Genomic DNA, 23,463 nt, shown 5'->3' with positions numbered 1-23,463 from the left:
CTCTATATATTCAGTAAAGATTAATAATAATTTTTATTAGCATCAAATTATCAATATATAAAACTACCAACATGAAAAACAATTTCAAAATTTCGAAAAGATTATCGATTCTTTATCGAGCAATGAATCGAATATCGAATATCGAGTTATCGATCGAACATCGCCCACCTCTTACTGCCTGTTCTTTTTAGTTGCACTCCCTGCCACTAACTTGCACTAGTCCTCTTCTTCTCTTTTCCCCACTAAGTCTCAGATATATGTCTGTTTCTCTTGAAGTTCAGTAAGAGTACATTTGCTTAACAAAAAAGAACAGACCTTACATGTCAGTCCTATCTTCGGACTAGTCTGTAGTAAGTACGAAGTGAGGTTAAATCAGGGTGGAGGTGTAAACCATGTCAATTTACCTGTGACAAGTGCCACAAAGAGACTCGACGGGCGAAACGTAACATGACAAAGGCACGTAAATCGTGTTGTCAATAATAATAAAGCGTTCTCGTGCGATCGACGATCCTTCACGATGACTGATAACTTAGCAAAAGTTTTCGCAGCCGAGGACTTTAACCCGGAAAAATGTGAGTCACTGTACGCACATACTTGCCATTAATCGCCACGCATAATCGGACGATTTAACAATGAGATACCCGGTCGTGTGGTAGCATCAGCCGATTGTATTTTGTTTTTAATCGTGATATACTTGCAGAAATATTCTGAGTCTATTATATCATCTTCAGTCCAACCCATTAGCTCTATACTGTCTCACATTTCCACAATTTCCTTTTCACTTGCAGTTGTAAAGGAACTCAGCGCGCAGTGCGTCGGTGCAGACGAGTTGAGGCAACAACGCGCCAAAATTCAGGAACTAGCAAACAGCACTTCTGCTCAATTAAAGCGAAATGTCTATCAGAACTACATGCAGTTTATCGAGACTGCCAAGGAGATCTCGCATTTGGAGAGCGAGATGTATCAACTGTCTCAGCTGTTGAGTGAACAACGTGCCTTGCTGAGTACTCTGGGCTCTACCAGAACAGCTGGTGTTGTCTTTGAGGATCTGTCTGAGTCACAGCAAGAGAACTCTAATGACACTGTGTCTAAAGAAGAGGAACAGAAGCAGAAACTGATCCAATTGATTGAAAATGTGGAAGGCGCTTTGGTTGGTCATTGTATTCAATATGTAAAATATACATTCTGATGTACAGGAATAATTTATGTCTTTCTAAATCATATGCAGGTTCTAAATTACACATCCAATTCTAAATTGCACATATGCTATAAATTACATATATAATTCTAAACTGTACATGTGCTCTAAATTGTATATATGTGGTTGGCAGAAGAAAGTCTTACAGCCCATATTATCATTTTAAATAGTTTCTGGAAGAGCTCACTTATTCTAATTACGCCTTTCTTCTTACAGAGCTTAGCAGAAACGCCAGGACGTGTGTGTCTGCACGAAGGTTCCCTACTCGAATTAGACCCAATCGAGGGAACACCGCTTAAGAGGATCCATGCGTATTTATTCAACGACGTTCTGATGGTCGCGTCTTGGTTAGCAAACGGTGGCAGACGCGGTCCACCTAGATACAAAATGCAGGCCGTTTATAATCTTGAGAGTCTTGCGATCGTCAACGTGAGGGATCATGGCACCGTGAAGCTAGCATTCAAGCTTCTGGCGTTCTCCGACACGAGAGTGTTTCAATGCGCCACAGCGACGAGTAAAGTTAGTACGTTCGAATGCGAACATTAACATGAAATACTCAACGTGAGGCTGTATTATTTGAATCGATTTGTTTTTGCAGAAGGAGTGGTTGGATAAGTGCGAGCAGGCGAAGAGAGCAAAACTAGCTGGGGAAAATTCGACTGACGCTCCAGATGAAAGTAAGCACGTGAAGGAAGAGAAAATAGCGCCGTCTCGTTCGATGTCCCTGGATTCGAATACATTAGGTAAGATTTGCAAGAATTTGATGTAATTCAAAATGTTTCACACTTATACAGAATGTCTAACTGTAAGTGGATCTTGTGTACGTGTAGATAAGTCAAATTGAACACAAAATTACTCTACGATTTTGCAAACAACCATGTAAAATTTGGAGTTATTAATTAGAGAAGATTGGTGAGTGATTATATGTGCTGAGAATTTAATTTTTTACACTTCTTAAACGCGTTTCAGATTTTCAGGCATATTTGGCTTATAGAACCTTCTCATAATCATTTCGTTGATCGTTTATCATTAGGCATGGAGGACGACGACGACTCGGAATATCACGAGCCGCCGCCGGAATGGGTGCTGGAAGTAGCCGAGGATCTGGACTCTTGTATAGCGCAGCGTCACTTCGAGGAAGCTTATAGCTTGTTGGAGAAGGCGAAAACATATCTGAAGGACGCTCAGTCGACGCTATTGCTGACGGAAATTCAAACGAAAGTGAACGAGAGGGGTTCTTCGCTGGTCAACGTGTTGACCAAGGAATTGGAATCAAGTGCGGAAGCCAAGTCGTTACAAGGCGGCGGTTTAAGAAGCGCACGGCGCGCAGTCAAGCTGCTGATACAGCTGAACAGGAGCGCACAAGCGTGTCACTTGTACCTACGATTGTGCAGCGCGGTGCTAAAGGCGCGCCTAAAGAGAATTAAGAGGGAAGGCACGACCGTCGCTTATGTGAAACAGATCAGCGCAATCGCCTTTAGCAACATAGTGGAAATAGCGAGAGAATTCTTGAAAACTTTTCCCCAATCTACGAATTGCACTTCAGGTAATAACTCAATCAGTTGACAAAATCATAAGAGATGCTTACGATAAAATAATTAATTTATAATTCTACTCGTTCCTTGTTCAGGTTTAGTCGTATGGTGTAGTCAAGAAGTGAAACACTTGACGTCGCACTTAGCCAAGCAACTTTTTATGCCACAAGTTACACTCAGTACATTAGTAGAGTGTATTGTCACCGTTCGGACTCATTGCGATCAGGTATATGCACTAAAAATTTATACGTTCCAAAGGATAAGAATGTAAGCAATCTTATTACTCATGAAAATAGAATTTTCTGTGCCTTTATACACACACACACACACACACACACACACACACACACACACACACACACATATATATATATATATATTACAGATTTAATATTATATTATTTTATTCAGATATTTATTCCATACATACAAAAATATAAGTTCAATTGAATTTAAAGAAAGAGAGCGAACATAATTATATATAATCAAATATGTGAAAGAGAACTCTAAATTTATAAATTATATATTATAATAATCTTATATTTTGGATTCCTATGCACCTGGGTAAAATTAATGACGAATCTGCGTGAGTTGACGTTCCGTTAATCTCATATTTTATTTTTTATCTGCCAGTTAACCCAACTCGGCATGGACTTTCGTTATCAATTGGATGGCCAACTCAGGTCCCCATTAGCCAAAGCCATTCAAGATGCAGGTGAAAACTGCGTCGGCACAGTGAAACTCCACGTGGCGGAAGACACATGGCGACCGACGAATCTGGAAACTAGTCAAAATCTTCAAAAGCTTTTATCGGAACTCGATGATCTCGGTATCGGTATACCATCGTCATACTCGACGAACGACTGTTGGATACCACTGACTCACAATACATTAAGCTTCTCCAAGATCTACATCAGCCTGTTAGAAGACTGCCTTAGCGTAGCCACGCCTGAGCTTATGTCCGCGATAGATAACGTGCTTGTATCTGTGATGCGAGTCGAGGTTCAACATTTGATTGTCTCGCTTACAGATCCAAAATTAAAGCAAGAGGTAACGCACATCATTACACAGACTTTAATAATGGTTTATGAATACATTTCACACCTATATGGTTCGATATTTCAGCGAAAATTAGTACAAAATAATGCAGTCTACGTGCGAGACGTTATCATCGTCCGGGGCCTGGAACTGTACAAATCCACGACAAATCAGAAATTTACGAAGCTGCTCGCCTTGAAAGAGCAGATCGTATTCGAGTCTCCGTCGCCAACGAAACCAAGGCCCGCTCCGAGAACCTCAGTTCCTAAATATTCCACCACGGAGTATCTTTAACTGGAATAAAGACGTCAAGCTGCTATACATTTAACGATAGAACTGTCGCAGAGACAAACGTTTATGTATGTGTGAGAATGTATTATATTGTACATATATGACAGAGTCGCTTTGGTGTAGCAAATACACAATATCATATTGAGATGGAACAGAAAGCAATCCGTCTCACGTCTAATGCAGGTATACATTAGTCGTAACACCATTGTAGAACTTTTCTAGGACGTATCTTTGTAGAATACTTGAACGAACAAATACGGCGTTGCTCTAACAGTGCGAGTAATACAGTCTGTAATAACGTTGTAATATACCTAATAGATATTTACAATGAATTGCACATAGGTAATTCATGTGTACGCCTATGAGATTATTTATACAATAGCACTATTTTGTACTGTTGTCGCTGGAACTGCTCGTTTGGTTATTTGCTTCCAATTTCCTCCTCTTGGCACGTATGTCAGCCAAGGTTTGTTCTATACTCCTCTGGTCCTTCTTATTTTCACTAGGAACTAGAAAGAATTCTCATGACAATATGTCTCAGTAGAACATGCATGGGATGAATTATTTCAAAATTTTAAGTATAGAATATATCATTGATACTACTGATATATGATAAAAATTTTTGAGTAATTTTCAGGTGAATCTCATATTTAGGTTTTATATATCCAATTACACTTACCAAACCCATAACTGCTATTGGCTTCTGTTTTTCTGGCAGCTTCCAATGCAGCCTCTTTGCCAATCAAATGTTGATATTTATCTTTGTAGTAACTATTAGGTACAAATTTATCTTTGTTTTTCCTAGACTTTGCATACTCTGCTGCTTCTTTTGCCTTCCTTTTTCTGTCCTCCTTCAACTTCTTACCGACTTCTTCATTCCACTCTTCACCTCTACGTAATATATATAATTGATCTTCAGAAGGTGCATATTCTCTCTTGAAGATCATGATATATCGATCAACATCTTCTTCACCAAAAGTGTACGCCAAAATACTCGCTACTTCTGCCACATCATAGCTAAAGACAAAAATTTACTTTTGTCACACAAAATGTTTCATGGGTGTCTAATATTTACATATATATGTATAACTTCTGATTTCATAAAAATAATATGCTTGTACTTACATAATGCTTCTATGTATTTTGCTCATAGCAGGAAATTTATATTCTTTTGCATTGTCATCTTGTAGGAATTTATTAATTTTCTCTTCTACCTATGTATGGAAGACAATATTACGTTACACGAAGTTGGCACATACAGAGTGCAGAAATAATAAAATGTGACTGTAAAAATTTAACCTGACGCCGGAAAATCTTCAATTTTTCCGCCTCGACCTTCTTTTGTTTTTCATATTCCTCCTTCTGTTCTGCAATAAAAATGAATTCAAATTAATCAACATACTCAGATCCTTTAACAAAGCCGTTCGTCCATTTGTTTACCAAACCGTAGATTGCTAAGTAAGGTTAAAGACCTATTAAAATTACTCAACTAACTTTTTATGAGTGCCTTTTGCTTGTCACTCATCGTCGGTGGTTTATCCATGGAATTCAAGATAGATCCTAATAAATCCATGATTTTTACGTTTAATGCAGTCCTCTTGATACCTTCTTCCAAAATGACAATCTTGGAAAATGTGATCTTTCGTAACGTTTACAAGCTCTTTAAATGTAAGATCTCTCTCTCTCTCTCTCTCTCTCTCTCTTTCTCTCTCTCTTTATGGCTTCAGACCTTCCTTTAAATGTAAGGTGCAATCACATGCTTAGTTTACACCGAGAGATCTAAACGCGGACTGACCTATACCGTGACTAATCGCAATCGATTATTCTTGTAAAATTCAACTGTGATTGGTCACAGTATAGGTCAGTTCGCGTTTAGTCCTCTCGGTGTTAACTAATAGCGAATTCGGTAGCTTGCACTAGTGCGCACTGAGTGCGCATTAAGGCTTGTTTACAGTACATTCTTATATTTAAGATCGTGTCTTAAATACATATTTAAAAACATTTTAACTAATAAAATGATTCGTACGGATGTTATACATATCATATTATGGTTAAAAATATTTGAGAATTTATTTGAGAATTATTTAAGACAATTTTTAAATATAATAACATACTATGAACAAGCCTTAGTGCGCACTCAGTGCACACTAGTGCAAGCAAACGAATTTGCTATAAGCAATAGACTTCTTTGGCTGCGTTCTGAAATTCGCTGTCAATGCCCTTACGAAAAAACCCTCAATTTTGGGTGTAAACACCCAAAAACTGGGAATAAACATCTAAATTTGAGTGTTAATACCCAAAATTGAAGGTTTTTTCGTATCTTTTTTGTAAGGGTGCTAAAATTATATAGTACATGCACAAATTCCTAACAGCACAAATGTTCAAAAGACGTCCAGAGTACGTTCTAAGAACGTCCTGGGAACGTTCTACGTCCTCAGGACATCTCTGAGACGTCTCCAGAAGATTTTGGCCTATATTCTGAATCTTCTTTTATCGATATAAGTGCCTTAAGAGACGTCTACATTGCAAGTAAGTAGTAAGAAGTAGGAAGTAAGAGTAAGAAATTGACCAACCACAGTCGAATGTAAGAAGAATAATCAACTATAATTGGTCAATTTCTTATTCTTACTTTCTACTTCTTACTTCCAATGTAGACGTCCCTTAAAAGTAGCTTTTCAGGTGGCTTCTCTTAGGTAGCCAATTAGGTGGCTACTCCTCCTAATGGCTCCTGCACACAGGAGGGTGTATATCAGTTGGACACGGGGCAATTGGACACAGTCCAATCACAAGTCGGTGTTCCAAGGGATCCTACAAATGTCTCTAATCACACGGTGCTGTGATTGGCTGTGTCCAAATGCACCGTGTTCAAGTGCACCGCTCCCCACACAGGACACGGTAATGTTTGCCGCGCGGCGGAAGTCTGCGCGACAGCCAATCAATATGTTGTTTTTCCGTAAGAGCTAGAAGGTTATTACAGAAAGCAGTATATTGATTGGCTGTCGCGCGAACTTCCGCCGCGTGGCAAGTATTACCGCGTCCTGTGCGTATGAGCCATTATAAATCATCAATGAGTGCATTAATTCATGCAGCAAGTGCAAGAAAGGGAAGCGTCCCGATTGACACGGTACGATTGGACATAACTAGAGAACTTCTAGTACAGAGCCAACTTGATCACGTGACCAGCTGATTGGCTGGCATAAATATATACGGATTTAGACATTGCGACGCCAATGCAGAATAAATGCTTATATATATATATGGTTTTGCATCGGCGTCGCAATGTCCAAATCCGTACATGTTTATGCCAGCCAATTGCAGAGTAGCTGAGTAACTAATCACATGACCAAGTTGGCGATTCTCTGTACTAGAATTCTCTAGACACAACCAACCGATGCAAAGAATTATCTAGTGAATTACCAGAATCGAACCAATCATTATAATCTGTGTCCAATCGTACCGTGGTCAATCGGGTCCCACCCCAAGAAAGTGCATAAGAAAAAAGCTAACCTGTATTACCAACTTGACAGAGCTTCACATATGTCACTGATGAGATAAGAGTAAAGATCGCCAGTCCTAAGCAAATTTTAATGAAATATGGACTTGGTGGGCCTGAAGGCAATTGAAGAACAATGATATTATCGACTATTTTCAATCTGAAATAATATCTGCACGCATTTAATAAACAATCAATTTTACATTTATAACTATCACGTCTTACAAGTATGTAAATGCATATTCACGATAAATGTATATTATATATGTATTATTATCTATGCTGATTTGATATAAAATTTACTGAACAGATTATAAAATAGGAAAAATTTTCGTTTATGTAAATTTTGTAAGGCTGGTAATCTTTGGGGTTTGTTTTCTATTGCTGAACTAGCGTACACTTTCGGAATTTAAGAAGAGACAGATACACAGATAAGATTTGGTGGAAGAAAGATAAGAGAGAACTAATGCAACCAATTCAGCAATAGAAAACAGATCCTTGTTCTCTTATCTCGCTGGTGTATCCACATTAGTAATGTTGGAAATTTTTTGTTGCGAATGCCATGAATTTTGCAACGATGGATTTTGCCACTAGTATTGAATTTAAAACTTCTCATCGTCGTCGTCGTTGTTTATCGTGGGTGAATACGTGTCAAATACGTTCGTAGATTTCGTTCTCCCTCTGCGACACTCGTGTTCGAATCTCGCGCAGTTCATGAACAGTCGATGTTTTGATCTCAGTAGTTCCGGTGTTGAGTGCGGCAACAGCGAGGCAGCAGCAGCAGCAGTATCAGCAGCAGCAGACCACGGGGGACGCACGCACGCACGCGGAGTAGCGGATACGCGCGTGTACGCGAAGTGTACGCGGTGTGCGACAAATAACTATTTTTTTAAACCCGTCCCGAGCTCGGTTCTCCCCGGTGCCAGGATCAGCGCGCAGCGTGTGTTGCGACGTGTCCCGTAGCGCGTGTTACAACCGAGGAATATATTAATTTACTCAGCCGCGGCCGGCTATCGTGCGTGCCGAAACACAAATCCGATTATAATATGGCGAACAGCATAGCACCGGACTCGTGGGAACAGCAGGCGGACAACAACGGCGATATCGTCGCGGGACCGCCGCCGTCAGCGCAGGACAACAAGTCCACGTCAATCGAGAGCAAATTCTCCACTCTCAACGTGAACGCCGCGGAATTCGTGCCTTCCTTCTGCATCAATTCGTCGCCGCAGAACAACACCGCGACGGCGACCGACAGCACCTGCAATGTCGCCGCCGCCGTGATGAATACCGTAACCACCACCTCCATGCCTGCCGAGATACATCATGGTTAGCCTGTCAGCTGAATCACGATTTCCGACAATGTTCCATACGGTGGCTACTGCACACCCATGCCGAGGGCGAATTGCCGCGCTCGCGGAATTACCATTGTTGTGGTTCTACCTCTTCCGCAACTAACCCCCTTATCGCTAGTGTCATCCCTATTTCTCTCAGAATATGCTGGAGGAGGATCTAATTGGTTTCATATATTTTTGTTGTGTTTCAATGGGAACTAATTTTGTAGAGTGTCCTTGATTAAATATATATCTAAGTATCTTATCTGAATACCATATGGTTTGACTTGTATATTGTAACATTCCTTGTTGGAAACTTCTGTTGAATCATAACTTCTCCTTTCTGTTGACTCTGTTTACTACCTATACGATTTTGTTACTGCATGTGAATAAAGAATTCCAATTCTTCGATTGGAATCGTAACAGCAGGAAACAAAATGTAGAAGTTTTATGAGAACAGATGTACATGCGATAGATTTTTGGTAACGTGAACATATTGTATTGTATATTTTGGATATTGTAGAGTTTAGCTTGCCAAAACAGTTTTACACAACTATAAGAAAATATAATATTTGATATTGTTCGTAACTCTTTATCTTTCTGTAAATTATATAAGGTATATATACCATGAGGTAGTGAACATATGTTTTCTTTCATATTCACAGGAAATTCTACTCCTGTTGTTCTATCAGATCCAATTGGCAGTCGAGTTGAGGAACCTCCTGCTGGAGGAGGGGCACCACCTCCGAATGTTAATGACCAACTAAATACCAGCCCAGAACATCAGCCTGCAGATTCTTGGGAAGAGGCAGCGGTGGATGGTGATCCTTTACTCACTCCTGAGAATGAAGAAGTAAGGATAAATTTATCATGTGTAGTTTTAATACTCACAGTAGCACATATTTGCATCACAGATGATAATATATAGAATTTTCTGATAAAAAGATTCTTTCAGCTACATCCATTCTTTTGAAGAGGATCTCATTTATTTTGGTTTATAAAGTACGAATAGAATTTTTATTAATTAATTATAATTTATAATAATTATTTATCACTACTATGGCTTATACTAATTATGGCTTATACTAATTTTTTTATCTGTATGTAATATTTTTAGGCTGATAATGAAGAAGACGAGGAACTGGTTGTTAAAGTACCTAAAAAGAAACCTGTCAAAGTAGCGGAAGATACTAAAAGCAAAAAGGAACATGTTAATGTTGTTTTCATAGGCCATGTGGGTAGGTAATAAATTTGAATAGGGAGAATATGTAGCTTATCTTTAAAATAAAAACATTTGAGAGATATATTATATTATCAGTCATTTACTGTTATTTTAACGATTGCAACATAAAATGTAATCAACTTTTTAACTTACGCTATTTGTATGGATGATGTGTGTGTATGTACACACACACACACACACACACATATATATATATATATGTATGCACTATACTTGATTATTAAATAATATTATATGTGGTGATTGTAGATGCTGGAAAATCAACTATCGGAGGCCAAATTATGGCGCTTACGGGGATGGTCGACAAACGCACTTTAGAGAAATACGAACGGGAGGCGAAGGAGAGAAGTCGAGAAACATGGTACTTAAGTTGGGCGCTGGATACAAATCAGGAAGAAAGAGAGAAGGGCAAAACAGTGGAAGTAGGTAGAGCATACTTCGAGACAGAACGAAAGCATTTTACAATATTAGACGCTCCCGGCCATAAAAGCTTTGTACCCAATATGATCGGCGGTGCGGCGCAAGCCGATCTAGCAGTCCTCGTTATTTCTGCAAGAAAAGGCGAATTTGAAACCGGCTTTGACAGAGGGGGTCAAACGAGAGAACACGCTATGCTTGCCAAAACTGCAGGCGTCAAACATCTGGTTGTGTTAGTGAATAAGATGGATGACCCTACTGTCGAATGGGATGAAGGACGATACAATGAATGCAGGTATGCACGGAATACTATGCAACAAAAACTCTTAAATTTCCCTTTTATTTCAGTTCTCTCTATATTTCTCTTTACGTTACTGCTTTTATTTCTTCAAAATATTATATATAAACTCGCACGGACAAATTTTTAGAAAAACAGGATATGATAAAAGTAAATGATAACAGTAAATGATAAAAATAAACGGTTAATGGATCTTAATAACTTTATTTTTAAAACCTTATATTTCAATAAAGATTATTATAAATTTTAAACACTTGTTAAGAACTGTTCGCGGTTTTATTCGTACTTTTGAGTTTATTGCTTTATTAATTAACTTTGGATAATCATAATCTTTTTATCTTTTGGATAACAAGCAGTTTGTATATATATAGCTTATCTTATTCTATTCTGACTCTGACATTATTTCTGATTCTGATTCTGACATTATTTTGAGTACAGAGAATGTAACATATATACACAAAAAGAAAAATATTTTGCTACTAAAAATAGTGATTACTTATATATTATACTTTTCTTTAAGATAATTATTTTCAACAAACGATGTTTTCTCTTAATAATAATCTTAAAATATATTCGTTACAATCTTAAAAAAACTCATTATGATATACTTGAAAGAAGTTTCTTCAATTTGTTCAAAAGCAAATCAAATTTCCATTTTAATTTAATGTTCTTAATTGAAATGCTAAACTTACTAGAATTTAAAATGTATTTGAAATAAATTTGATATTTATGATAAACTTTTGATATGAATTTATGGATATATAAACTTACGAAATATTTGAAACAAGTAATATTCACTTGAATTTATCTCAATATTTTTCTATATATATTTTTTTCTGTGTAGTATAGTTAAGAGAAATATTCTTGCTATTTAGTACATGTACACGCGTTTTTCGATTCATGCGAATAACAGTGTTATTGCATTTTCAGGGATAAGATACTGCCATATCTTCGTAAATTAGGGTTCAATCCTGCAAAAGATCTTACGTTCATGCCAGTCTCTGGTCAGCTCGGTATTGGCCTTAAGGATCCGATACCCGAACATCTTTGTAATTGGTATAGCGGCCCGCCATTTATACCATTTATCGATTCGCTACCCTCGCTCAATCGTAAGAGCAATGGGCCTTTCATCATGCCGATTGTTGACAAATATAAAGATATGGGGACAGTAGTTATGGGCAAGGTCGAAGCGGGAGAAGCCAAAAAGGGACAGTCGTTGCTCGTTATGCCGAATAGGGTATGTATATTTCTTACAGTCACGAACTAATTCATCTTGCGTTCAAATTGTATACAATGAACGAAAGCATTCGCCGTATTTCATCAAAATCCCTCTACTTTTTTTGTGAAAGTTGACATACAAAGCGTCTTGCATATTCATAGTTTGCATATTCAAATTTAGTGCAGACAGTCTTTTATTGTAAACAGATAGATATTACGTAGTCAGATACTTTTTGGATAAATCCATATTTTGTAAGAATAAAATAAAGAATGACACACATTTACGAGAATATATTTTGTTGCATTTCTATAGACGGCAGTAACAGTAGACCAGCTATGGTCGGATGATGAGGAAGTGACATCAGTCGGACCAGGTGAAAATGTGAAAATCAAGCTGAAGGGAATCGAGGAGGAGGACGTGAGTCCTGGATTTGTCCTTTGCGACAGCAACAATCCTATCAAGACTGGAAAAGTCTTTGACGCGCAAGTTGTGATACTGGAGCATAAAAGTATTATTTGCGCGGGATATAGCGCAGTCATGCATATTCATTGCGCTGCAGAGGAAGTCACAGTGAAAGCATTGATTTGTCTGGTGGACAAAAAAACAGGCGATAAAAGTAAAACGAGGCCGAGGTTCGTCAAACAAGATCAGGTGGCTATAATGAGAATCGAATGTGCCGGTGTAATATGCCTCGAAAGATTCAAGTTATTCCCGCAAATGGGCCGCTTCACTCTTAGGGATGAAAGTAAGAACGAACATTTTTTTTTTTATTTCTCTTATCACTTCGACTCATTTTTTAGTTGCGTGTTACGATAGAATTATATATAATTCATATATATATACAATTTCAGATAAGACTATCGCAATTGGCAAGGTGCTGAAGGTCGTCGAGTAAGGATTTTGCTTAAGTGTTATGACGGATCCATAATGAGAAAAAAAATGATCATTATTTCAATGTGACGAATAAATTACGATGCAAGGCGAGCACACGATTATTAAGCAAACCAAATGGGCATGATAAAATTCCGGCGAATTAGTAATGTAACATACACACACAATTCACCTACGCAGAGCTACAATACGCGCGCCGCGTATAACACAGCGGGCAAGGGATTTGGGGAGGGGGGAAAGGGAAAAAAATATTTATAGCGCCTGATATAAAAGCAAATAGATTCGATTATATAGATAAGGAGACATACACAATCGAAACTCAAGAGCGTGTGTTCCTTTTACTAGATAAGCTGAATGATGACACTTGCATTGGAATAATTATAAATGAATAATGATCAAATATTAACCGTGTCTCCTTGATAATAAAAAAAAACACGATATTTTTATTCTTCTGAGGTGCGACACATAAGTGGAAGTACAGTAGGAGATTGATATCGACCGCGAATTAACATTAAAGAAAAATATGAGTAATTATTATAATTATTATTAAATATAATTATTATTAAAGTGGTGGTAAGAGTTGGAAAAGAAATTTATTGAATAAATCAACAAGATAGTGTTATACACACACTTTATAATTATAAAATTAATATTACGATTATTATTATACTGTTTCTTATTATATTGTCATTAAAAACAAATTTGCAAAAAAATGTGCCCTCATAATTTTTAATAGAGTTGTGGATGTATGCCGTCTACACTTTGACAATATGACGGATTTCGTACATCCAGATTATTCGAGCCAATTAAATAAATGGAGTATAGCACATGAGATTATAAATATGCACGAATAAGTAGTAACATCCGTTTGTATTTTTGTATATTTCTATGTAAATAATAATATATTTTCTCATTATCTACATCAAAGTTAGATATATCGATGATAAAAATGTGCTATACATATTTTAGCTTTTCTTTTCGTTATAGCGGCTGATAAAAGGCAAAGATAGAATGAAGAGAAATGTTTAATAGAAACAAAATTTGACATTTATATTTTTTGCAAAACTATTCGAGTTTTTTGAATTTTGTTTTATCTTGAGTTTGTAAAAAAACTTTTTTATGACATAAAAATAATTCTTTTAACCAGTATAAGTTACATATCGACATATTGTACAACTAAACTTGCATCAATTTATTTCTGGAATGTTTGTCGTAAATATTTTAAAAGCGGTATTTTGTACAAGTTTCATAAAGTATTGTCATTGTGGATCCGGGGCCAGTTTCGCGTATCCAAGTTTCTGGAGTACTTCTTTAATTTCGCGAAATACTGTTGGATCTTCAATCGTACTTGAAATCTGAAATCATTAAAAAAACGCATTGTTATCGATGTTTATTAGTAGCAGGATAACACAAAGAATATGTTTAAAATAAGGTAAGATCTTTGATGTTATTCTACTATATATTTTTTTATTATTACATGTTGACCGTACTAACGCAATCCAGAAATGTCATGATATCCTCGTCATACTTATTTCCTACCTTGACTTGTTTTGACCGCGCCAACAAAGCGATAGATTTGCGAGCTATCTTTCCGGAACGCGTTTTCGGTAACGCGGTAATCGCAGCGGCGACTCGAAAAGACGCGATTGGCCCCATCATGTGTCTCACTTGTGTCACCAGTTCTTGATTTATCTCTTCTTCATTGCTAATCGAATCTGTAAAATATTTTGATGTAACATTGTCGTTAGTATAGTAACAGTAACACCATCTTAGTCATTATTTATCATGACTCTTCAATTCTCGATATTATAAATTTTTATAATTATAATTCGAGTCAAGCTTTAAGTTTAGATTCTGTTATAGTAAAATCTATTTGAAATTAATTGGAAAATATATGTGATTTTATTATTAATTTTATTTTGTAAAGCTTGAAAATTCTCGAAAAACTCTTTTTTAGTCCAAAATAATAGAATTTTTTTTTAAAGACGGAAGTGGGCATTTTCGTTAACATTGAAAAAACCGTGATTCTGTCATATAAAAAGTATTAGGTCGAGTATTTCGTGTTGCTTTTTTCTTTAAATGCATTTTCGTACGAAATAATTTATAATAAAGCGTACTTTAACTTACAAATGAGAGTCTAATGTAGAAATATTTTTATCGTTATTAATAATACATATTCGTAATTATGTATCATGTTCCCACTAATAATCAGCTTATTAGCTCTTAATAATTCATGAAAAATTATTTATCGTTTTCCTTGAAAAAAAGGTTCTTATGGAACAAGAATTACTGCAATTGGATACTGTCGTTATTCACTTATTTCGAGAGAAAGTGTACGGCGAAAGAGAGACAGGGATTAACGAACCACAGCGCTTAACGTAAAGGCACAGCGGTATTTCTCCCTTCGTGTGATCTGGCACCCCGATCACTGCAGCATCCACTACGTCGACGTGAGTTAGAATAATATCTTCTATCGCGGCTGTGGATATTCTATGTCCTGCCACATTTATAATGTCGTCATCTCTCGCTGTCACGTAAACATGACCCAACTCGTCGATGTAACCCGCGTCCATGGTGTCGTAGTAGCCCTAGGAGAGTAAAAATCGTGTAAAAATTGCAAAAACAACAAAAAACGATAATATGTCCCGCAACTTGGACTATAAACTTCTTGACGAATTCGCAGTCAATTTCTACTTGATGAGGAAACCGTGGCATCTAGTCTTTAATTATAAACAATCGAAAATCAATGACTTTTTACGACTTTTCAGTTTTGGAGTCGTTACTGAGAATAATAGAATCTCAGTGTTCAATGTACCAATTAAATTTTACTTCAATTTGAGAATCCAATTTAATTAAGTCTTAATTAATAATAAAATAGTAAAGAAGAAAAAAGGGGGAGGGGAGGTCGCCTGTTTTCGATAGAATTGACTTTAAAATATGTCGAGAAACTCGTAGCTAATAGGAGATCGCTCTTCTTGTATGAAGTTACCCGCATAATAATTATGTGTCTCGTGTTAAATTACTCACCGGAAACCTCGAGAAGTATACTTTCTTGAACCTCTCGGATGCCAGGTATAAAGTTGACATAAATCCAGGCGGTAGCGGTAACTTTATCGCAATTCGCCCGAGTTCGCGTTGTGGCGCTATACTTCCATCTTCGCGTAAGACATGAACTGTGCAGATTGACAAACTTGTGATTTATAAATAAATAGCAGAGATTCGTGCGTAAATAAACAGAGCGAATTAACATTGTTAAACAGAACAGGTCAATGAGCAATTATGAAAATATTCTCGAAGGACGAGACGATCGAAGACTCACTATTATATCCAGGTATGGGAAACCCGGTGCTGAACTTTGGCAAACTAGGATGATGACCGTATCCTAGGCATAGCGCCGTAATGGGGTGTCCAGTCTCCGACTGCCACCAATTATTTAAAATTGGCACTTTAAAAGCATTCTCGGCCCAAGCCTTAGTCTCGTAGTCGCAAAACTCGCCGGCCACAAATATCGTTTTTAAGCTGGAAGCAGGAGGAGAAAAATTGCTCGTGAAATTTTCGTTTTAGAGAACAGCTTTACGAGGAATAATTACTTTTGGAGTAACTCAGGAAAGCTTTGTGAGAGCTTTGTGAAAGCTTTGTGAGCGCGTTCTCTGACCCGAAAAATATTCTTATAAATATATATATGCGTCTTTTTAATAAACTGCTTATAGAATTATAAAGAATTGTCTAATATGTACATGTATCAAAGTCGTTCCTAATATCATTGTATAATTAATCGTTATAACGCGAAATTGTCGCACTTTACAGTTTGTTTTTCATGTATCGATAAGCAATAGATCCGAGATTTTCCATGCATATTCTATCGGTGGTGTAGTTTCTCTTCGAAAGAGATAGGAAGACGGAAGCGCATCGTGATGCACATCACGATATGCACATCGCGGTATGTGACTTGTGTCACGCGTAATTTATGATACTCATTGCAATGTGATAAGATCACCACCTTCATGACGACCGCCCTTAAATTATTAATCCTCTTTTCTCTCCGGTTTCTCGTTTCGTATTTTCTGCGGCGTCACTACACACCACCAATAAAATCGTGCACTTAATTTTCTAAAAAAAGCTGATTTTAGAATTAGACGTGAATGGTGTAACGATATGCATTGTAGTGTTTTACATTAAAACACTAAAATATGTAATAGTAATTCAGTGGATGCACATATGGGCCCAAGAGTATGATTGATAAAAAATATTTTAAAAATTATATATATATATATACTTTTTCAGTTTTTTTTTATCAAAGGAGGAAATAAAATAAGCGATGACAATATATATATATATATATATATATATATATATATATATATATATATTTAATTACGTTTTTGCATCACGCGGAATATGAAAATATCTTTTCACCATATATTAGAGTTGTTTGTAATTTGAAGTAACCAAGTTAATGCATCGATTTGAAACTTACGATTTCAACGAATACTTCCTCCCCAGTAGAGTTTCCGGATCCGCTCGTTTTATAACTCGCAGTGCAGTAGGCACGCAGAATAACGCATTTACGCTGTGCTGCTCGATGATTCTAGCGAAAAGGAAGAACTCGCTCAAGAGTTATCGATACAAAGTCTATTTGGCTTGTATTATACGTATGAAGATGAAGTCATTCACAAAATTAAAAAAAATATATATATACTACACACTCTTGTTTTTTTTTTTTTTTTTCATACAAAACGATTCTCCAACCTGAAATATTGACCTGCGTCCGGTGTCCTATCGGGTTTTCCTTCGTACATCACGCTCGTCGCGCCGAACAAGAGAGGACCATAACAAATGTACGAATGCCCAACAACCCAACCCATGTCAGATGCCACCCACCATACGGAATTTTTATTCATTCCGTAAACTGTACTCATGGTCCAACAAAGCGTCGCGAGGTGTCCTCCGATCGGTCTTATGATCCCCTTCGGTTGTCCTGATATGCAAATATCATTTTCGCAATTTTTTTATTTTTGTAACAGAGGCGTTTGGAAAAGATTTCGCAAGAAATCATATATCATTTTAAGAAGTTTTATTTTATAAAGATATAAATATTAACGGAAAACGAAAATTTCTGTGCGATATTTTACCTCGTAATCTGAATTAACTTTGCGTGTAATAACCAACGTTTCATATAAAATTGGAAATGAAATGAAATAGTGATTAGCAAGAATTCTATCTAATGATTCTACTGATCTAATGATGTTACTCATCATTACTAAGGAAAATTGTGATTTGACCGGTGAGCAAAATTCTTTCTGTTAGTGGTTTTTACCGGGCCGGGAAAAGTTTACCTGTAGTTCCTGACGTGTACAGTATATACAATGGATCGTTAGCCTCGACCATTACGCATGGATGACGTTTTGACCTTTTCATGAGTTCATCCCAATCGAATTGCGACTCGTACAACGGTGATTCCCACACGTTTTTTCTTTGGAATATAATACACTTTGGCCTCGCTACAGTGATCATATCCAAGGCACTATTCAGCATAGAAGTGTACCTGTATATTCCGAAACAAGCAAGTTAAAGAAAAATATGTAAATATATATCCTGTGTATGTATGTGAAAATATATATTTCTAAAAGTGTTAATGTTTAGTGTAGCCTCAGCAATAATGATAATAAATTTTAAAGGTAAAAGTGAAGAAAACTGATTTATTTTGAATATCGTCTAAAAATCGGATAATCCTTCTTTTATATTTTTACGCACTGATACTTAAATTGAGAAATTGCGCGTAGTTTTTCGTGCGACTTTTAAATGCAACGACGTAATTCACAAAGTTAAAGATAAAAGCGTACGTTATATTATTATTAAACATGATAGACAGCGATTACAGTAGTGACAGATCTATAGAGAGATCTCATAGTTATATAAGAATAAATTAATATCTCATTTTTTTCATGTCCGTTGAATGCTTTTGCACCTTGTCGATATTTATTTGAATATTATATGACTGATGCATGCGAACCGAGTTACGTATAAAGGAATACATAAATAAACGCAGACGCATTATATTACGTACGTCTTGGTATTACGTATTGAGGGAGGCTCTTGAATGTCATATATAATACATTACAACAAAGACAACATTTGTATTAATTCCGGCGATACTTATTAAAATACAATGAGACGTACTTAATCACTTTGGACGGTTCCAAGCCGCAACTTGCGGCGATAATGACCTTTGGCTCGGCATGATTTATCCTAGACGCCAGTTCGTTCGCTGCAAAACCTGAAATACGAAACTATAATGATATTGTATCGACCTGATCAATCGAAATAATACGTTCCCAAGAGATATCTAAAAGAATCGTCTCTATCTCTAAAAAATAAAGAAAGTTTAAAGAGAGAGTTTCGAGCATTTCCAATTAAATACGTTAACTACCCTTTTAAATTTATATATTAGTTCCGTCAGACCCAAATCCTCGATGCGTTGTGTTAATAATATTTTGTTGTTTTTTGTTCGATGTTCTGTTAAATAAAGTTAAATTACTGCTGATTTCCTAATAAAAATATTCTTAATCATTTCTAATCAGACGAATAAAATCGTCACTCATAAATAGGTGAGGGAAGGCTGAGGGAACTCAAGCTTCACCCAGATTGGATGGCGTGGAGATTAACGTGTTAATAATTCATCTCGTAGATACTGACATCGTATCGTTATTACCTCCAAAGACTATTGAATGGACCGCTCCTAATCTGGTGGTGGCTAAAATCGCAATTATTGTCTCGGGGATTAACGGCATGTAGATGATCACTTTGTCCCCCTTGCGTACGCCCAGTTCTGCCAACGCGCCCGCCAACAAAGACGTCTTTTCGAGGAGCTCATTGTACGTTACTTTGCGTATTGACGAAGTTTGTGGGCTGTCGTGTATGAGGGCTGTCTTATTTCCGTTGCCGGCACACACGTGCCGGTCCACCGCGTTATAACAAGCGTTCAATTCTCCACCGACAAACCTGCATAAAAAAAAAGAAAATAAAAAGGAAAACGTTTTTTCTGTAAGATTGGTGTCCCGATTGTTCCATCGTTTGCCCTTCGTAATCGAGATGATTCTTCAGACAATCGGAGAACTTGTTTACAAACAAGACACTTTGCAACTTTATAGTCTTTTTGCGCTTTTCCCCAAGAAACATGCTGTTGCTGTTTTATAATTTGGAAATAAGAACTTATACAACAAATAAACAACTTATACAACTTATAATAGTTATTAGAGTTTGATAATTTTAATATCTTTTCGCACATAATTGCTCAGTTAATATGTTCAGTTGCTGATAAGTTGCATATTTAGTTGCATATAACTTAAAAAGTAAAACCATATATTTTGTTAAAAATGAAAACATGCTGCACAAAACTTGCGCAGAGGAAATAGTCTCTCTTTAAATTTAATATTTTTATTTGTTTCATTTTGTTTTGTTTCATTAAAACTATATATTTTTACATTATATCAATAGTTGCGTTCAGCAGAAAAAGCAGCTTAATAAGTACTTTACGCTGCTAGCAACTTTGTCAGATTTTTTAATGAACTACACAGAAAAAACAATATAGTTGATCCATACCAAATCTGGTTGTGCCAACCAGATTCAATAGTAAAATACGGAACAATTATTTATGATTGCTATAACCAAAGAGCAATGGCTGAGTTACTTATGTTGCAGTAGTGATAATACATGGTTAATACAAATGCGGCTTATTATGCGGCAACTACAAATGTATATTTATACACTCAGAACCAGTTTTCATATATATACATTTCTAGCTGTGCGCGTAGTGAATTGATTTTGTTTTCTAACATCGCTGCTTTGCAATATAGCATTGATTAATGCAACTATATCGATATCTAGCTTATCTATGCAAAATGACCCTTACTAATTTCACTTATTAATTTCTGATTACCACAACCAGATTACGCATAACTTCATTGATGTAGTTGACATACCAAAGTAAGTAAGTCAAATCAACCATACTATCAACATAACTATCATACTATCTACATAACTATCTACATACTATCAACATAACTATCATACAAAGATATGTAGAATGATGCAGCTATTTGCTTACAACTAAATATTTTTTGTTAGGTGCACCACATCTTTTTTTTCCATGTACATTTAGCGTTTTATGCCTTTTTAATATGTTTAGTAAGCGGCCTAGCGTATTAAAAATATGCTGAAAAAACTGGCGAGTACTTAATAAATATGTTGGGAAAGTATAAACCGTTAAGTTCAATAGAAAATCTTACAATTGCAAAACTGTCGACAGTATAGTTTAAAGTGCTTTATTAAATTGCTTTTTCTGTTGAATTTAATGAATATCCATTGCATATCAACTGTTGTTTTAAATATTTATCTATAATATATTAACTGTTATGAAAATAATATAATATATATTTATAATATATAATATATATTATAAATATATAATTATTATATTTATAACATAACATGCTTGTGCACATTATAAATTATGAGATTTCACATGTGTATATCATTATTTTTTAAAAGGCGAAATTGTAAATACACAACATTGTAACAACTTTTACATTATATAATATGTGATGCTGAAATTCATAATTCTTATATAGTAAACATATAGCAATATGTTGACTCTCAGTCGACACATAGCATTAGTTTCATTATATTTATATTAAAATTTCGCATTCAACAATATAAATGCAATGTAAAACATAGTGTTATATTACATTTATATTGTTGAGTGTAAAATTTTAATTTCGCATTCAACAATATAAATGCAATGTAAAACATAGTGTTATATTACATTTATATTGTTGAGTGTAAAATTTTAATTTCGCATTCAACAATATAAATGCAATGTAAAACATAGTGTTATATTACATTTATATTGTTGAGTGTAAAATTTTAATTTCGCATTCAACAATATAAATGCAATGTAAAACATAGTGTTATATTACATTTATATTGTTGAGTGTAAAATTTTAATATAAATGTAATGAAACTAAAATGCTCTATGTTGACTGGGTTAGGATATAAGTATAATACTCATAATGTCAAATGTTAACACTTTAATTATAAACTACTCTATATTCTTTTATGTCATAGTGTAAGGTAAATGTACCAATGCTCGGACAGGTACCAAAATCTCCAAACATTGTTATTATTTTTATATTTGAATATGAATATTTCAACTTTCAATATACAATACATACATATTGATATACATACATTTAATATTTATATTTAGTGTACGTTGAAAGATGAAATATTTAAAGAAATATTCAAAATAATAAGAGTGTTCGGAATTAGGTACATGTCCGGGATATTTACCTTAAGACTAAATTGAATTTGTTTGATTTACGTATGAACATCTGTAACAGTGATTTTTTACTTACCATTTTGTGAATGGTTCGTTGGAGTTATCTAGCACTTTTAGCCAAGGTTTACTCCAATCAACATGCAGTCCGACCTCACTCCAGAATTCTTCCGGAGACTCCAGCGATTTTCTGTACGCCTCTTCATAAGCGGTACACCCGTTTCGATGGGGGCTCATAATGTAATCTATAAAGAGATAATTAGAACGGCGATTAATATTTACCGCACATAAAACGCAATCAACGGCTATTGACAGTCATTGTGAGATAAAACAAATGCAATATCAGAAGCTATTAGCAAGATATGTAATACTGTATTTAAAACTAGTTTTGAAACGGTTGGTTGTGACCGAATTATGTTCGCCGGTGTTCCAAGAGTCGGGGGGCGGAAGCAAGTTTTAGAAAATAGCCAGTTTTTGCTTTCATCCAATTCTTAGTCTTTTATTTTACCGTGTCAGATATAAAGTATAATATGATATCTTTGCTTGTGTCTCGCTCGCGGAGACTTTTTACAAACGTTGGGTATTGTTGTTCGTAATGATAACTGATTTCGGCTCGATAATGTCTTCGCTTTCGATATATTCGGTATTTAACTTGCCTCGTGAAGTCGTGGCACGTGGCTGAGTGTAGTGAGAGGCACGCTGAGGCTATATGACGAGTACGGTTTATATTTACAATTTCGGTGTAGCTGTCGTGAGGCTCTTTAATAACTGATCAGTCGCAAATCCACGACAGGTCAGTAAGGAAGACTTTACACTCTCGTATCCACGAGACGTAGGATCGAAAGGATGAAATCACCCCACATAGCACGTAATATTACAATAATATCACAATAATTTCCATTGCAATATTACAATGAAGTGTGTAGCAGAAATATTACTGTAATATTACTGAAATATTACAGTAATATTACAATGTCCGCGAAAACGCATCACAGTAACATTACTGTAATATATCACAGTCATTATTGTAATAAAAATGTTCGATTATATAAAGGATTTGTCTGCGTATTATTTTATATATTACATATTTTTATTCGCATCAGTAAAGAACTGTATAAAAAAAAACTAAATCAAATTCGGCTCGAACCAGCTCGGAACATTTAACGTGCAGA

At 35.8% G+C, this 23,463-nt stretch overlaps 4 protein-coding genes across 5 annotated transcripts; 2 read left to right on the top strand and 2 right to left on the bottom strand.

The window, feature by feature from the left end:
• Positions 1–257: 257 nt before the first annotated feature.
• LOC116846585 (exocyst complex component 8) lies at positions 258–4,471 on the top strand. The gene is made up of 8 exons (XM_032820626.1): positions 258–572; positions 789–1,150; positions 1,415–1,717; positions 1,797–1,941; positions 2,232–2,744; positions 2,829–2,959; positions 3,367–3,783; positions 3,859–4,471. The coding sequence occupies exons 1-8, from the start codon at positions 518–520 to the stop codon at positions 4,063–4,065; spliced, it is 2,133 nt and encodes a 710-aa protein (XP_032676517.1). The 5' UTR covers positions 258–517; the 3' UTR covers positions 4,066–4,471.
• On the bottom strand, positions 4,132–5,785 carry LOC116846588 (sperm-associated antigen 7 homolog). Its single transcript, XM_032820629.1, has 5 exons — positions 5,557–5,785; positions 5,362–5,429; positions 5,188–5,276; positions 4,742–5,079; positions 4,132–4,571 (listed from the first exon to the last, which is right to left on the bottom strand). Exons 1-5 carry the CDS (start codon positions 5,633–5,635, stop codon positions 4,447–4,449), a joined length of 699 nt encoding a protein of 232 aa, XP_032676520.1. The 5' UTR covers positions 5,636–5,785; the 3' UTR covers positions 4,132–4,446.
• A 2,548-nt stretch (positions 5,786–8,333) lies between these two features.
• On the top strand, positions 8,334–13,047 carry LOC116846574 (eukaryotic peptide chain release factor GTP-binding subunit ERF3A). Of its 2 annotated transcripts, none has more exons than XM_032820577.1 (7): positions 8,334–8,881; positions 9,579–9,739; positions 10,004–10,124; positions 10,379–10,841; positions 11,775–12,081; positions 12,376–12,808; positions 12,915–13,047. In XM_032820577.1, exons 1-7 carry the CDS (start codon positions 8,602–8,604, stop codon positions 12,956–12,958), a joined length of 1,809 nt encoding a protein of 602 aa, XP_032676468.1. In that variant the 5' UTR covers positions 8,334–8,601; the 3' UTR covers positions 12,959–13,047. The 2 variants fall into 2 exon arrangements, with proteins under 2 accessions (XP_032676468.1, XP_032676467.1); XM_032820576.1 differs by having other exon boundaries at positions 9,552–9,739.
• Positions 13,048–13,528: 481 nt separating this feature from the next.
• On the bottom strand, positions 13,529–23,085 carry LOC116846573 (acyl-CoA synthetase short-chain family member 3, mitochondrial). The gene is made up of 12 exons (XM_032820575.1): positions 22,948–23,085; positions 22,371–22,536; positions 19,667–19,956; positions 19,135–19,231; positions 18,291–18,499; positions 17,704–17,932; positions 17,432–17,542; positions 16,274–16,473; positions 15,982–16,127; positions 15,320–15,542; positions 14,494–14,669; positions 13,529–14,309 (listed from the first exon to the last, which is right to left on the bottom strand). The coding sequence occupies exons 2-12, from the start codon at positions 22,526–22,528 to the stop codon at positions 14,214–14,216; spliced, it is 1,935 nt and encodes a 644-aa protein (XP_032676466.1). The 5' UTR covers positions 22,529–22,536; positions 22,948–23,085; the 3' UTR covers positions 13,529–14,213.
• Between the last annotated feature and the right edge of the window lie 378 nt (positions 23,086–23,463).

Source organism: Odontomachus brunneus, unplaced genomic scaffold (genome assembly GCF_010583005.1).
Source record: "Odontomachus brunneus isolate Ranch 3 - 2012 unplaced genomic scaffold, Obru_v1 Obru_scaffold_066, whole genome shotgun sequence".
Classification (NCBI taxonomy): Eukaryota; Metazoa; Arthropoda; class Insecta; order Hymenoptera; family Formicidae; genus Odontomachus; species Odontomachus brunneus.
This window is presented reverse-complemented; position numbering and strand designations above follow the sequence as displayed.

Excerpts from the sequence above, each read along its gene's own strand:
- LOC116846585 (XM_032820626.1), top strand. The coding sequence starts at position 518 with ATGACTGATAACTTAGCAAAAGTTTTCGCAGCCGAGGACTTTAACCCG. Across the intron at positions 1,718-1,796 it reads GCGCCACAGCGACGAGTAAA|AAGGAGTGGTTGGATAAGTG; the intron begins GTTAGTACGTTC and ends TTGTTTTTGCAG. Across the intron at positions 2,745-2,828 it reads ATCTACGAATTGCACTTCAG|GTTTAGTCGTATGGTGTAGT; the intron begins GTAATAACTCAA and ends TTCCTTGTTCAG.
- LOC116846588 (XM_032820629.1), bottom strand. The coding sequence starts at position 5,635 with ATGGATTTATTAGGATCTATCTTGAATTCCATGGATAAACCACCGACG. Across the intron at positions 5,430-5,556 it reads GCAAAAGGCACTCATAAAAA|AACAGAAGGAGGAATATGAA; the intron begins GTTAGTTGAGTA and ends TTTTTATTGCAG. Across the intron at positions 5,080-5,187 it reads AAAATACATAGAAGCATTAT|CTATGATGTGGCAGAAGTAG; the intron begins GTAAGTACAAGC and ends TTTTGTCTTTAG.
- LOC116846574 (XM_032820576.1), top strand. The coding sequence starts at position 8,602 with ATGGCGAACAGCATAGCACCGGACTCGTGGGAACAGCAGGCGGACAAC. Across the intron at positions 10,842-11,774 it reads GGACGATACAATGAATGCAG|GGATAAGATACTGCCATATC; the intron begins GTATGCACGGAA and ends TTGCATTTTCAG. Across the intron at positions 12,082-12,375 it reads TGCTCGTTATGCCGAATAGG|ACGGCAGTAACAGTAGACCA; the intron begins GTATGTATATTT and ends GCATTTCTATAG.
- LOC116846573 (XM_032820575.1), bottom strand. The coding sequence starts at position 22,528 with ATGAGCCCCCATCGAAACGGGTGTACCGCTTATGAAGAGGCGTACAGA. Across the intron at positions 19,232-19,666 it reads CCATTCAATAGTCTTTGGAG|GTTTTGCAGCGAACGAACTG; the intron begins GTAATAACGATA and ends TTCGTATTTCAG. Across the intron at positions 14,310-14,493 it reads CGCGGTCAAAACAAGTCAAG|ATTTCAAGTACGATTGAAGA; the intron begins GTAGGAAATAAG and ends TAATGATTTCAG.